Here is a 14725-nt window from a genome sequence, read left to right as displayed (position 1 = left end):
TTGAAATCCCCATCACTCTTCTTTCCTTAATCAGGGACTTGATACCTTATTCTGAAAACTTCAGCAATGAGAAGTTGAAATGAAAATTGGAACAGTGTTAGTGTAGGCTTCTGTAATGATGAGAAAAGTAGACACTGGTATTATACAACACAAAAGTGTTCCCTTTTCATAACCTGAAGCCATAATAACAGACTAAAACCTACTAGTGGATCTCATAAGTAGTTTTTATCTTAAAAGGAGAGTCTGTAGGCTTGACTGCTATTTTGTACTAACTTCTTTCATTTATTTTGAATACTGAAGGTAACTTTGTTTCGCAAGGCTAGATAAAATACATACATTCTTTGCATAACTCATTTTTCACATTCTAGCTCATAAATGTCATAGATACAAGCTAAAACATGCGGAGTGTTGATCTTTCCAAGTAAATACAAACTCCCAAGTTGACATGTGGGCTTGGAGAACACTCTCTCCCCCTGCCAAGGACTTATCTACATTGTGGTAAAGGTCCATGGATGTAAGTCATGGTTTACGCTAGTTCAAAGCATCTGCCCTTAGGGTTTGCACCAGAGCAGTTACATCAGTATAACCGTGTGTGACTGGGATCTCAGGGGGGTCAGGCTAAGATTGCTCAATTAGGGCAAATTGCAAAGAATGGGGCAGATAACCAGCAGTTTTGGGGAGTATTCTAATATTTAGATTCACCAAGCCAGCAACAAAACAGCTTCTGCAGTCAAGGAACTGACTTTCTCCCTACCCGTGGGGTGCTTGGCATGTAGGAGGTGCTGGGAAGGAGCGGGAGGAGTTGATTAGTGGGGCCGCTAGCAGGCGGGAGGCACTGGGGCGAGAGGGGAGCTTGACTGCCGATGGGTGCTAAGCATCTGCTAATTTTTTTTCTGTGGGTGCTTCAGCCCTGGAGCACCCACCTATGTCTACAATACCTTACTGGTTACCCTGAAGCCAGAAATACAGTTCCGTTAAAGTAGCCCAGTCTTGAGCTCCCACCCAGACAGCCACGTCAAATATGATGAAGATTACTGAAAAATCTTGTTCATCATATAAAAAGTTCTACCAATCCCAAAGGATTGAACACATTATCCACCGGATTAATGAATATCTCAGATCTTACCCCAATACACGCTTACAGCCAATTCTTATTAACTAAACTAAAATTCCATTAATTCTCCCCCTTTGCTTCCTGAGTTATCCAAGATCAGTGGTTCTCAACCCATGGCCCGCATGTGGCCCAATTAGCACACAGCTGTGCCCAGCTCAGCTGTGTGCTAAAGGCCGTGGTTGTGCCCAGGGTCTCAGGTTCCCAGCTGCCTGGGGGTACAGGTTCAGGCAGCCCTGCTGCCTAGTGCAGTGAGATTGGGCTCCCACCGGCCCTGTGGGGTCGGGGGTCCGGGGCTACCATCTGGCCCCGGAAGGTTGGGGGGCCTGTGAGCAGCTGCACGGTGGGAGACTGGGGTGGGCAGCCAGCCTGCCCCACATGGCATGGATCCCGGGGTCTGGAGCAGCCATCCTGTCCTGTGAACTCCAGGGTCCGGGACAGCTGCACAGCGGGGTCCCTGGGCAGGCAGCCGGCTGGGCCCATGCGGTCCCAGGGCAGCTCTGGAGTCTGGGGCAACCTGCTGTGGCCCCGTGAGCTCCAAAGGCCTGGGCAGCTGCATGGCAGGAGTCCTGGGGCACCGTCGCCGCATGGCGGCGGGGGTCCAGGGTCAGGGTCTGAGCTGCCAGTGCCCTGCCGCCCAGCCACTACAGCCCAGGTAACACATTGTAGGCCACATATGTGGCCCACAATATGTAGTAACTTGAGAACCACTGCCCTAGATCCTAATTCTTTCACTTTTTTACTTTAATTTTTATCTCTGTCCTATAGCAGTCCCTTCTTGAGGACCTCAGTCACTCACTTTTTCCTCACTCGGTATTCCACTTTCACAACATGTCCAAGTCAGGGTCCTTTCTGGGTCCTATTTGTAATGGTCCTGCCTTTTGACCATACATTGCTTCTGATCAACATGCAAAATGTTTCTTGATACTCATTGGAGTTTTGCTGACAGTCGAGGGACAGTACATGGTCCTTGTTTTTCTGCTCCTATCCCCCTTTCTACTTGGCTGTATGTTGTTACCAGTCATAAGGGCAACATCTTAGCTGTACTTATTCTTTTGTAGCTCTGTTTTCTGCATCATATGTTACCTCTGTTATACAAGTCATGTTCCTGAGATGTTACATAACAGCTAAGATTTTGCCATAGTTTGTTCCTGCACTCTTTGGTCGTGTCCTTTGCTGTTGCCACACCTCCCATAATACCTTTGAACAGCCCTATTTTTCTCTTTTAATAATGATTATTCTGTTGTCTATATGGCCAATTTGTAGTATTAACTTAATTTGTTTTCATTTATTATGGGTCATGATTCAGATTCTTTTTCAGATAATGACCGTCTTACATTAAAACACTTGTGAGCTTCAATTCTCTGCCCTTTATTGCAGTCACCATGTTTTTCTGTGCCTAGTGTAGACCAGGCCATAGAAATGTTTAAGTACTAACAAAACAGTTACTTATTTTATATTTCAACTAGCTGGAATAGTTGCAACTTTAACCATGGGTCTATCACAAATCTGTTCAGTTCTAATGACAGCTTTTGTGATGCCAAACCAAACCATGCAAAAGAATGCCCATATCTGACTTAAATAAACCAAAAAACCCCAACTCAATAAGAACAACTTCTCTTACATAAATGCTCACGGTAAAAGTTGCTTATTACTACCTGAGGCTCTTATCCTGTCTGTGCTTAAGAGACTTGTATTTTAGTTTAAATACCACTGTTACTGTATAATTAATTAGCTGTAACACTTATTCTAATAGCTCAAGACATTTTCAATTAACCTATGGCAGGACTTGAAAAATTTGCTTATTACTATCAAGTAGGAAATCTTTCCTGTGTGTGTGGTTCCCATTGTTTCCACCTCTGGCAAGCCTGTCAGTATTTGGTGGATTTTTATTTAAAGCCCCAACTCCTAGAATGAAATGAAAATTCCACTTTAAAAAAAGCTGATTTTTCTAGTCTTTATCATTGTCGTGAAAGAACTCACAGATGTGAGCCCTAAATGCTCCAAAAGCAGAATGCACATAAAGACTCTATTTATTTATTTTGTTAAAAGCTTCTGAACTCTAAGCCATCTCATGATCTTTTTGGGGGCCTGATTCATGTTTTTTTAATTCTTATGGTTGGTTGTCAGTACCAGAATCCAAAACCCTCAATTTCTGCAGAATTTAAGCCTTAATTTAAAAATACTATTTGAAAGATAAGCTTCCAAATATGAGCTGTTGCACTGCTTTTTATCTTGATTCTTCAGCCTCAGTTCTTCCTGAGCCCACAACTCCTAGGAAAAACCTTGCAGTAGTAAGATTTTGATGACTACTAGCACTGCTTCATCATTTACTAGGTTATTGTACCATGGAATACCTAGCTAGGATTGATTAAGTGTGACCTTTGTATCCATTATAGTTGATAAAACAGGAGTACCTTGTCTCCACTCCTTCCCAGACTTGTATTATCCATGTGTGACTTCTTCTTGAGTTGGTTTTTTTTGGTTTATTTAAGTCAGATATGGGCATTCTTTTGCATGGTTTGGTTTGTCATCACAAAAGCTGTCATTAGAACTGAACAGATTTGTGCTAGACCCATGGCCTGGTCTACACTACACAATTATGTCTATGTAAGGCAGCTTATGTTGACCTAATTATGTCACTGTCTACACTACAGCCTTGTCCTGCCAATGTAAGTGCTGTACTACATGGACATAATAACTCCACCTCCATGAGAGGCCTAGGGATTATATAAGTGTAGTTAGCAGGATGCAGTGTCTGTGCACTGCATTACTTATATCAGCTGTTAGCTTTCTCCAGTGGAGGCATGAAATTGACAAGAAAGCCGGGCAGCTAAAGCCCAGCTCCCCCTGCTTGCCTTTAGAGCTGGGGCAAGAATGGACCCTGCTCCTGGCAGGGAGCTGGGGCAAGAATGGACCCTGCTCCCTGTGACTTTCTCTCCCCCTACTCTCAGCTGGGAACATTGGCTGTCTTGTCATTTTCACAGCTCCATGCTGGAGCTGCATAGCTCATGGTTGGCTAGCTCATGGTTGGGAGCTGGTGGGAGCTGAGGTGGACAAGAACACTGAGCAGCTGGACTCTGCTTCCCAGGGACGGGAAGCCCAGGGGAACTGGGAGGTGAGAAACCCCAGGAGGCTCACCGGAAGCCCAGTAGCCTGTGGGGCAACCAGGCTCCTGTCAGGGAGCTGCCAGCAGAGCTGAGAGATGGAGCTCTCAGCTCCCCACACTGCCTCTTAGGTCGGTGGAAGCGCTCCTGGTCAGGACGCACACCACCGACCCAAGAAGGGTAGTATGGATGTGCACCACTGCAGTAATTACTGTAGTGGCTGCAAGTTGACCTAATACAGGCCGAGTTAAGTTTTTAGTGTACACATACCCGAAGTATTTGCAGTACATAGGTACATTTTCAGGGCATAGACAAAAAGAACAGGAGTACTTGTGGCACCTTAAAGACTAACAAATTTATTTTAGCATGAGCTTTCGTGAGCTACAGCTCACTTCCTCGGATGCATAGAATGGAACACACAGACAGGAGATATTTATACATACAGAGAACATGAAAAGGTGGAAGTATGCATAACAACAGGAAAAGTCTAATCAATTGAGATGAGCTATCATCAACAGGAGGAAAAAAAACTTTTTGAAGTGATAAGATGGCCCATAGAAGGTGTGAGGAGAACTTAACATAGGGAAATAGATTCAATTAGTGTAATGACCCAACCATTCCCAGTCTCTGTTTAGGCCAGTGTTAATTGTATCTAATTTGCATATTAATTCAAGTTCAGCAGTTTCTCTTTGGAGTCTGTTTTTGAAGTTTTTTTGTTGCAAAATTTGTTTTAGTTGGGGGCTGTAGGTGATGGCTAGTGGCGTTCTGTAATTTTCTTTTTTAGGCCTGGGTACCCAGAAGCCACCTACTACAGGACAGGTCTAAAAAAGAAAATTACAGAACGCCACTAGCCATCACCTACAGCCCCCAACTAAAACCTCTCCAGCGCATCATCAAAGATTTACAACCTATCCTTAAAGATGATCCCTCACTCTCACAGATCTTGGGAGACAGGCCAGTCCTCGCTTATAGACAGCCTCCCAACCTGAAGCAAATACTCACCAGCAACCGCACACCATACAACATAAACACTAACCCAGGAACCTATCCTTGCAACAATGCCAGCTCTGTCCACATATCCATTCAAGTGACACCATCATAGGACCTAATCACATCAGCCACGCCATCAGGGGCTCGTACACCTGCACATCTACCAACGTGATATATGCCATCATGTGCCAGCAATGCCCCTCTGCCATGTACATTGGCCAAACCGGACAGTCTCTACGCAAAAGAATAAATGGACACAAATCTGACATCAGGAATCATAACATTCAAAAACCAGTGGGAGAACACTTCAACCTCTCTAACCACTCAGTGACAGACTTGAAGGTGGCAATTTTGCAACAAAAAAACTTCAAAAACAGACTCCAAAGAGAAACTGCTGAACTCTAATTAATATGCAAATTAGATACAATTAACACTGGCCTAAACAGAGACTGGGAATGGTTGGGTCATTACACTAATTGAATCTATTTCCCTATGTTAAGTTCTCCTCACACCTTCTATGGGCCATCTTAATTATCACTTCAAAAAGTTTTTTTTCCTCCTGTTGATGATAGCTCATCTCAATTGATTAGACTTTTCCTGTTATGCATACTTCCACCTTTTCATGTTCTCTGTATGTATAAATATCTCCTGTCTGTGTGTTCCATTCTATGCATCCGAGGAAGTGAGCTGTAGCTCACGAAAGCTCATGCTAAAATAAATTTGTTAGTCTTTAAGGTGCCACAAGTACTCCTGTTCTTTTTGCGGATACAGACTAACACGGCTGCTACTCTAAAAGGGCATAGACAGTTACCATTCACAGTGTTTTGCTAAGCTAACTTATGATGTGCATGTTATTCCAAACTGTAAACTTCATAATCTTTAAAAGCCTGCACTTTTATCATGATCCGTATAACTACCTCTGTCTCCTCTTTTCCCATAATTAAAAACATTGCCATAGTGGTATGTTCTTTGTGATAACCCTCATGGTTCAGACATAAAAGGAAGGAAAGCTGGTGCTTACACGGTGTCTTCTTTACTTAGCATACTCCTATTCACAATTTGACCCATCCAGGGAATTAAAGAAGAGCACCAGATATGGAAAAAACATTGACAGTGGATAGTTTCCATTCTTGGAATACTAATGAGGGAAACATTTTCCTCTCTGGCCTGTTGTGCTTGGAACTAGTTATGTAACTTAGCCTTATTACAATCAATTGCTCTACTTCTGTTTCAGTATAGCATAACTTTTAAAGTTACTAATCATCATATGCTGATATACAGTCAAAGAATAAATTCATATTTTTCTTAGGCCTTTTCAAATATCTTAATTTGCTGTTCAGAAAGTGACCTGTGTGTTCCAGCATCTTAGTTGGGTAGCAACCGTATTACATTAATGTCTGTGACATTCACTCCAACATATTAACATTCTGATAATTTGCAATAGTTAAGATAACCCCTGATGGCCTTCTTTTTATATTTTCTTGGAAACTATGAAATGATCTAAAATTAGATAATCTGGTAAAGATTCTGACCCAGTCCAATGAACAATTTGTACTTCCAGCAACTGAAGGAAAAATCTCAGAGGACTAAGAAAGTGTTTGTGAAGGTGACGAGACCACACTTATGTATGGCAACAGCCTATCTACATGCACCGCATTTTATACTTTTGCTATGTAAGGGTGTTTAGATTTGGCTAAGGCTTAGGACTACTCAGAAGTTTTTGGGGGCCCAGGACAAAATGGAGAAGAAAGCGTTTGAAGAATGCTGTTGAAAACTTTAAAACTGATTTGTTGTCACCAAAGGCAAATCACGTCTTTATCTTTTTTGCTTTTTTTATAACACACTATTAAAATTTATACTCTTTGCAAGATTGTCCTCTGACAGCATCACTAAGGCTGATACGTGGTCTCAGCTCATGATTAAGGATACAATTTAGTCGCGGAGGTCATGGCTTCCGTGACTTTAAGGAAACTCTGACTTCTTTGGCATCAGCCCTCGCAGCAGAGGCAGGGGCCAGAACTTGGGCTGTCAGTCCCTCTCCACTCCTGCAGGGTTTGTGCTTCAGCCCTTTTCCCTGCCTGCCCATTACTTTTAGTAAAAGTCAGGGACAGGTCATGGACATCTATGAAATTTTGTTTATTGCCCATGACCTGTCCCTGATTTTTACTAAAAATAACCATGACGAAATCGTAACCTTATCCATGGTAGATTGGGAGCCGTTTTTTTTTTTTATTTATCAGGGTTAACTTGCTAAAGGAGCATTTCCTTTTTGGAAACTGAAATAGGTATCAAGATCAAAGTCCTTAGATCAAAGTCCTGGTCTGCAGGAAAACATTCTGTAGTCCTTGTTTGTAAATCTCGTATAACAGCTTAATTGAAGTAATTTTTCCAAACTCTGTGTGTGTCAGTTTGTTTAAAAGGTGAATTTCTTCAACAAAATCCTCTATCAAATCTCTTGGGTAACATTTTAATTGTTCTTGAGCTGATATTAGCATTAGCATTGTTTGTAGTCAGGTTCCAAATAAATGAAACAGTGCTTTTTTATTTTGTTTAGCTGTTTCAGATTTTTTTTGTGATTTCCCTGATAAGAATGTCTATAGCAGCATAAAGTCAACCTTGAACTTGGTTTCTTGTTTTTCTTGGTAATATGTGGTGATCCTGTCTTTGTTGTAGAATGTCTTCCTCTTTCTGCCCCTGTTCTTCTGACCCAGGCCAGCTGCTACAAGTTCGGACTCCTCAAGAATCAGAGGCCAAGATTCTTGAAGGTGCTCCATTTCACTTGCAGGTGATTTCATCAGCCTTGATTCTTCACCAAATGTAATCTCTGAGTCTTGAAGTAAACATCTTACATTGTTGATGGCTTGCAGGGTTTTAAGCCAGTAAAATGAATTTGAAATATTTTAACCAGACAAATATTCTACTTTATTGTATATGTCCACAGACAAATCAACTTGATTCTTTGGATTCACCAAAACTTGTAGAATTTCTCTCGATTGCTTTGATAGTGATTTCACTGCTTCAGTTCTTCAATACCACTTAGTGTGCAACAAAATGTTTGCAGATTTCTGCAGAACTTTTAATCAGGCAGGGCTGGAATTGAACAAGTTGCAGAGTTTGAGTGTTTCCAAATAAACTCTTTATGTCCACACTTAGGTCTGCTGCATGCACACCACAAAGACTCGACTCAGGCTGTGTGCACTATGTGGTGAGTAGTTTGCCTGAAGATTCTTCTGTAAAATCCTCCTTCAGAAATTCCAGCCATGTTTGACCCATTGTCCTGTCCTTGACCTCTACAATTTTGAAGGCTGATACCACTCTTTTCAAGTATTCTGCATATTGGCTCTGCAATGTCATCTCCCCCCCCCCCCCCACGTCCTCAGACATCAAAAAGCACTCTGTAATTTCCCATACATTATCTTGAGTTTGAATGTATCACAAAACAAAAATAATTTGCTCTCTATAGGAAGCATCTGGTTTTCTGCCAACAGTCATATCATAGTAGAATGCTTTCTGTACATTTTGGATAAGTGTTTAGGACTTGGTTTTAGCTGTCTTCTGTGAACTCCATTCTGATACCTCAAGCAACTGTAAAGTACAAAAGAAAAGGCTGTTCCCTTGGTCCCCCGTTTTGCTGTTAGATCTGCAAAATGAAACCAGCTAAAACCAATTTGACATCTAAGATGCATATAAATATTTCATGCCATTTTATGGTTTCTTCCTCAACTTGTTTTTGAAGAGCACCATCAACTCTAGTGTGGTTCTTCAAACTTTTTTCCAGTCAAAGTAGAGTGAAAAATGGACAGAATTGTGCTCCTGGCTTTCAAACATGGTTACTTTTGAGTTCATCAGACATGCCAAGCACTGATAACTTTTGTTGCAGCTGTTTACTGCATCCATCAAAAAGACAAGGAAAGCGGAACAGTTGTTGAGCATGCTGACCTCCACACAAGCCAATTTCTGGACACTTTTTTTTTTTTTTCAGCAAGGTCTTCAAAAATGTTTACTGGAAAAGTATTCAACAGGAATCTCATGGAAAAGAGGCTGAGTTCTTAGGAACCTTATTCAGTAGAATCAAATCTTTGTCTGCATTTCTTAGCTGTCTCTGTGTATCTGGATCACTGCTAGCCAACTCTTTGGTAGTTTCACTCTTCAGTTCTTTATCCAAAATTAATTCAGGACTGATATCTTTGTTCTCAGTATTCCAAACAAGAATTTCTTGCTTGTGAGATCCTCCTTCTGAATCTACTGGATATTGATAGGCATCTTTTGTCATCATCTTCACCTCCAGACAAGCTTCTTTCTTTCTGCTTCATTTTCAAGTAGTATTTCCGTTTGCTTTCATTTAGTTTCTCCCGACAGATATCACCTTCTTCCAGACATGTCTTTCCTATTCGAGCGTCACGCTCAAAAAGAAAACAGTTCTGTTACTTCATCTGCCTTTTCATCTCAGCTTTTATTCAGTACAGAACTGAAATAAAAACAGAATAAATTTTTTTTCTAAAGGTAAAATGGACTGCAGAGGAAGTGTGTACCATGCTAGTCATAAAAGAAGTAGGACATAAAATCCTATTAACGTGAGAGGAAAAGTCTGTCCATTTTCAGAAACTATATATGTAAATCGGAGTATTACAACCTTTTTGTAGTAGTTCAAGATGATATTTAATATGGGTCTGTGTAGAGTACCTAGTATAGTGAAGCCTCAATCCTGTGATCTAGAAGAAGCTGCACTACAAATTTAATAATGAGACTTTTGATGATATATCAACTTCAGAGCTCTACTTTTAAAAGACAGGGCAAAGTAGATGAAAGGTATGTAAACACTGCAGTGTCAAATCCAGGATTATCAGGACTTGAGTCCTCGTACTCTGCATTTGTAATGCCAGGGCTTGAGCATCCACACTTATTGGTGACACTCTAGATTTAGAATTTCTGGCCCAGGCCCCAAAGCCTGGCTCCAGCATCCATGCTGCAATACACAGAAGGATTCCAGACACTCCAGAGGACTTACCCCAAGCCCAAAGAACTCTTCAGAGTGGTGAGGAACCCAAGGCAGGGAAACGCATATAGGAGTGTTGATTATTTTGTACAGATGTGTATATTTCTCATGCTATCTAAGTAAACAGTGGTGTTTTAGAATCCTGCACAAATTCTATCTGGCTTTCATGATCAGGTGCCACTGAAACCAGAAAGCCAGGTTTGACTGCCTATTATTTGATCACAGTCAAACCCTGAAAAGTGGCTAGATGTAGCTGTTTAAGCACTCAGAAGGAGTAAAAAAAGTCACTAGCAAAATTTCCAGAGAATTAAATACATGCATGTGCATGTCCAGGCAAGTATAGTCACAAAATCATTCACAAGCAGCTCAATAGTGTTGTTAAAAATCCATTCCATGCTCTTTTTACTACTGTAGCACACCAGAAGCAACTACTACAGTAGTACACTGTCATCATCAGGAGGGTGCCCTCCACTCATTGGGAAGGAAACTGCAGCCCTCTGCTCATTGGGAAGGCTCTGTACACTGCAGCCTAGGGTGGCTTGGGTTGGTTAATTTCAGGTGAGCCTCCCTTTCTTGCCAGCCTGGATTTGAGCAGACAGGTTAGTGAAATGGAGAGCCCAGAGTCAGAGGGAAGAGGGCATGCACCTGACCTGAGCTCGGTGCTGCAGGGAGCCAAGAAAGCAGGGCCGCCCAGAGGAGGGGGGGCAAGTGGGGCAATTCGCCCTGGGCCCTGGCCCGGTGGCGGTCCGGATCTTTGGCCGGCATTTTGGCGACGGGGGGCCCTTCAGTGCTGCCCAAGACGCGGAGCAACTGGGCCCCCTGCTGCCTAAATGCCCCGCGAGCCCTGGCCTGGCGGCGGTCTGGGTCTTCGGCTTCATTTCGGCGGCGGGGGGCCCTTCAGTGCTGCCAAAGACACGGCGCGACTGAACGGCCCTCTGCCGCCTAAATGCTGCCCGGTGAGTACAAGCGCTGCAGCTCCCCCGCTTTGCCTCAGGCCCCCTGAATCCTCTGGGCGGCCCTGCAAGAAAGTAGGTTTAAAAACAAAAATCAGCTAGCCAGACTCCTTACCCCCTCACATCTAGGATTTGATTTCTGAAAACAGCTGGGCAGCTAACCCAAAGCCAAGCCATGGGAAAGAGTAAAGGGGAGCTGAAATCAAGCTAGTTCTACCTTTGATCCTGTAGTAAGGGCTTCATCCCTGGTGACCTCTGCCCCACTGGAGCACATGGCTCTGTCTCATCCCACCACAACTTCCATCCATGCAGCTCTCTTCCCTAGCTAACCTGCCTCCCTCACCCTGCCCACTTCATTAGCCACTTTTCCCTGCATCACAGGGTGTGCTACCTACTATGGAGCAGCAAGAAAGAACACATTTGGGTAAAATAAGCCTTGACTAATGTGCTGCTCTCTCCAAAGTACGCCTGGTTTTAGCAAAGTATTTAATTAGTCTCCACAGACTTCTTTTCCTTGCCTGCAGATTATAGTGATCTCAGGCCAAGAAGCCCTGGAATGTGATTCCTTCTGAGGACATTTTCGGTTGAGATGTAATGACATTGACTTGGTGTGCAAAAGAATGTAGTAAGAAGAGCCCGGAATGGATTTTATTAACACTACTGAGCTGCTTGTGAATGATTTTTTGACTATACATATTGGTGACTTCTTTCTCTGAATGTCACTGTAATTGGCAGTGAAAGTTGCTAGAATTGTCACTGGTCACTTTGACACTTATTTTCTCACTAGGGAAACCAAAAGGTCACTAAATCTAGTGACAAAGTAGCTAAGTTGGCAACAACTTTTCAAAAGCAATTAAGCTGATAAAAGGGTATTGGTATTTTAGAACACTTACAAAAAGCTGAGCTAGTTAGAAGAGAGGATTATTACATTTTATTTTCAGAAGTGTACATTTCTCCATTTTGAGCAATGCATGCTGTTTTATATTTGAGGAACAAATATGTCCACAAAATGAATCACATAATGTTGCATGTTTCACTTTTCAAAACCTTAGTATTGAGCATTTGGGTTTTTTCCACTCCGTTTCCCTCCCCTCCTCCCCCACCCCCAGCCAAATGAGCGGGTTTGTTCAGGTTCCCAATGACCCTGGTTTTCATTTCCTTTGGTAGACTTTTGATTAAGGTTATTTATATCAAGCAGTACAGGAGATCATGCTGAATCTTGGCAGAGGAGAACACTGTTTAGATTTTTGCAAATTATATTTTCCCTTATATAAAAATTAATCTCACTGAGAAGAAATAGAGTTTACACAGTAAGTAAGTCTTTAACTTTTGGTATGCTTAAATTTACATCATATAGATAGTCAAATAATAAGATACATTCAAAGATCACCATTCAGATCAATTTTAATGATCTAAAATTCTTCCAAAGTAACTTTGTACTACAGTATTTCATTGATCCTATAAATTAATCTTTCAATATACTGAAGTTGAAATCAAGCATTTTGTGCAACAACCATTTCTTTGTCCAGAATAAGACTGTGGAAACTCACTTTTTGTGTCTGTGCAGCAGGATTAATTTTGAATTGCAGGGCAAATCAAAATTGTAGATCAAACTAATTGTATAGTACCATTTTGGTGCTGTAAATGTGATTTTTAGGACATGACAGTAATACTGTGAGTAAAGTTCCCCCTTATTATCTGTCTAGGTACTTATGTTGTCTAAATGTTGTTCTGCCATTAAAACAAGAAGTTGATCCATTTTTGTTTGTTTACAGGTTGTGTATGAACAAGAAGGGGTTTTCATTCATTCCTCCTGTGCAAAAAATGATGACCAGGACAGTATAATATCAGGAGTACTACGTGTCATAGAAAAGGTAATCATTTGATACAGTTGTTAGATTTTTTTTCTTACATTTACCTTCAATGCATCTAACATACCTTCACAAGTTTAAAATATTAAAAGAAAAATCATCACTGTTTGTATTTGTTACTGAACACCATGATGTTTGGCAGCTATACCTAAAATAATGTATGTATAAAGTAAACATACGTAATTCTTTGTGTAAATAGGTAGATCTGCATTTTCTTAATTATAATCTTACTGAATTTGTGTTTGATGCATAAGTGTAACTTGTATTGTAGGAAGCTGAAGTAATAGTAGACTGGAGACCATCGGATGATACTTTGGACTCTTCCAATATCCTCTGTGCTGGAAAGGTATGCTTATTAATTACTGGCTTTCACCTTTTCATCTCTCTCTGCAGGTTTTGTTTGTATTGTTCATCTGTTAAATTTAGCTAGATGATCCTAAAACTAGAAGTTTATTTATTCAGGGTGGTAGTTATTTTTTGTTACTGTAGTGCTTAGGAGCCCTAGCCCTCGACCCCATTATGCTAAACACTGTAAAAATAGAACAAAAAGACAGTTATGTTTTGCTGTCTGAGTGGAGGGTGCTAGGATCCAATGAAACCTGGTCTTCAGAGTATGAAAGAGGGGAGTGCTACCTCTATGACTCTGTCTAGTCAAAGGTTTAAAGATGTTGTGTTAGGATGTGTGAGCTAACATCCTAACTAAAATGATGTAAGTCTAGGAGAGAAAATATCTTGATTAAAGCCTCTAGGCTTTAACTGTACTAGCTTGGTGTGTACTAAAACAAAGCTATTATAATACAAATAAATAAAACTTGCCTTGTTTTGATTAGAATTTTGGAAGGTCTTAAATTGAGGTAGGTAACATGAGTGAACATCAGACATTTAAATCCTAGTCAAGAAAGACTAGGCCTAAGACAAGTAATTGTTTCGTACTCCTCTCTTGATGTTGCAGAAGTCTCTCTGCATGGGCTGGTCCGGGATCTGTGTAATCTTCGTATGTATGTAGATGTTAACTTCCAATTTTTCTAAGTGTTCAAACAGTAAGCTTATATCTACCTCAGCTATAGTGGTTTTACCTTTCCACTATGATAAGCCCAATTTTGGCCTCTGCCTACTAAGTATGTTAAAATAAAAGCCCTATAAAAGATTAGAATGTTAAAGATCCTTTAGTGTTGTTGCTTAAAAACACATGACCCACAAATCTAGAAAGCCAGGAAATTCTGTGTTGGTAGTTACAAGACGCACAAACATACGAAAGTGTGAGAATGCACAATTAAGGTCACCCAAATAACTTTAACTTTTCCTCACGGCAATATCAGTCTCCAACTTCTCTCTTTCATTCCCTTTATACCCTGGGGTTGAAAACTGAACTCACTTAACTCTGTAGAGTAGATATAGCCTAAGTCGACGCAAGTTATGCCGATGATCATAAACCACTACAATTACATCGCTTGTGCATGTTCACACAACGCTCTTTGTGTCAGAGTGCGTGCACAGTTGATGCTCTAGCATAGAGAGAGAGCGAGAGAGAGAGCAGTGCACTGTGGGTAGCTATCCCACTGTGCAACTTGCCCCATTTTGCTGCTAGAAGTTGTGGGAATGGATTGCAGTGCATCATGGGCATAGGCTCCCCATCCCATGATGCATTTTTTCTGTCTTGTCATTTCATGGGCTTCCAACTACATTTTGTAGTGTTT

At 41.3% G+C, this 14725-nt stretch overlaps 1 protein-coding gene across 5 annotated transcripts in view; it reads left to right on the top strand.

Annotated features, from left to right (window-relative positions):
- Positions 1-14725, top strand: part of TBC1D15 (TBC1 domain family member 15) — a 113057-nt gene that overhangs the window by 37224 nt on the left and 61108 nt on the right. For all 5 annotated transcript variants that reach the window (XM_039499803.1, XM_039499798.1, XM_039499811.1 and 2 more), the window contains 2 exons: positions 12933-13031; positions 13300-13374. In XM_039499803.1, coding sequence (XP_039355737.1) covers positions 12933-13031; positions 13300-13374 — 174 coding nt within the window. Of the gene's footprint in view, positions 1-12932; positions 13032-13299; positions 13375-14725 lie in introns of those variants that run through there.

This window comes from Mauremys reevesii, linkage group 1, assembly GCF_016161935.1.
Source record: "Mauremys reevesii isolate NIE-2019 linkage group 1, ASM1616193v1, whole genome shotgun sequence".
Lineage (NCBI taxonomy): Eukaryota > Metazoa > Chordata > Testudines > Geoemydidae > Mauremys > Mauremys reevesii.
The sequence above is the reverse complement of the archived record's forward strand: the minus strand, read 5'-3'. Positions and strand labels throughout refer to the sequence as shown.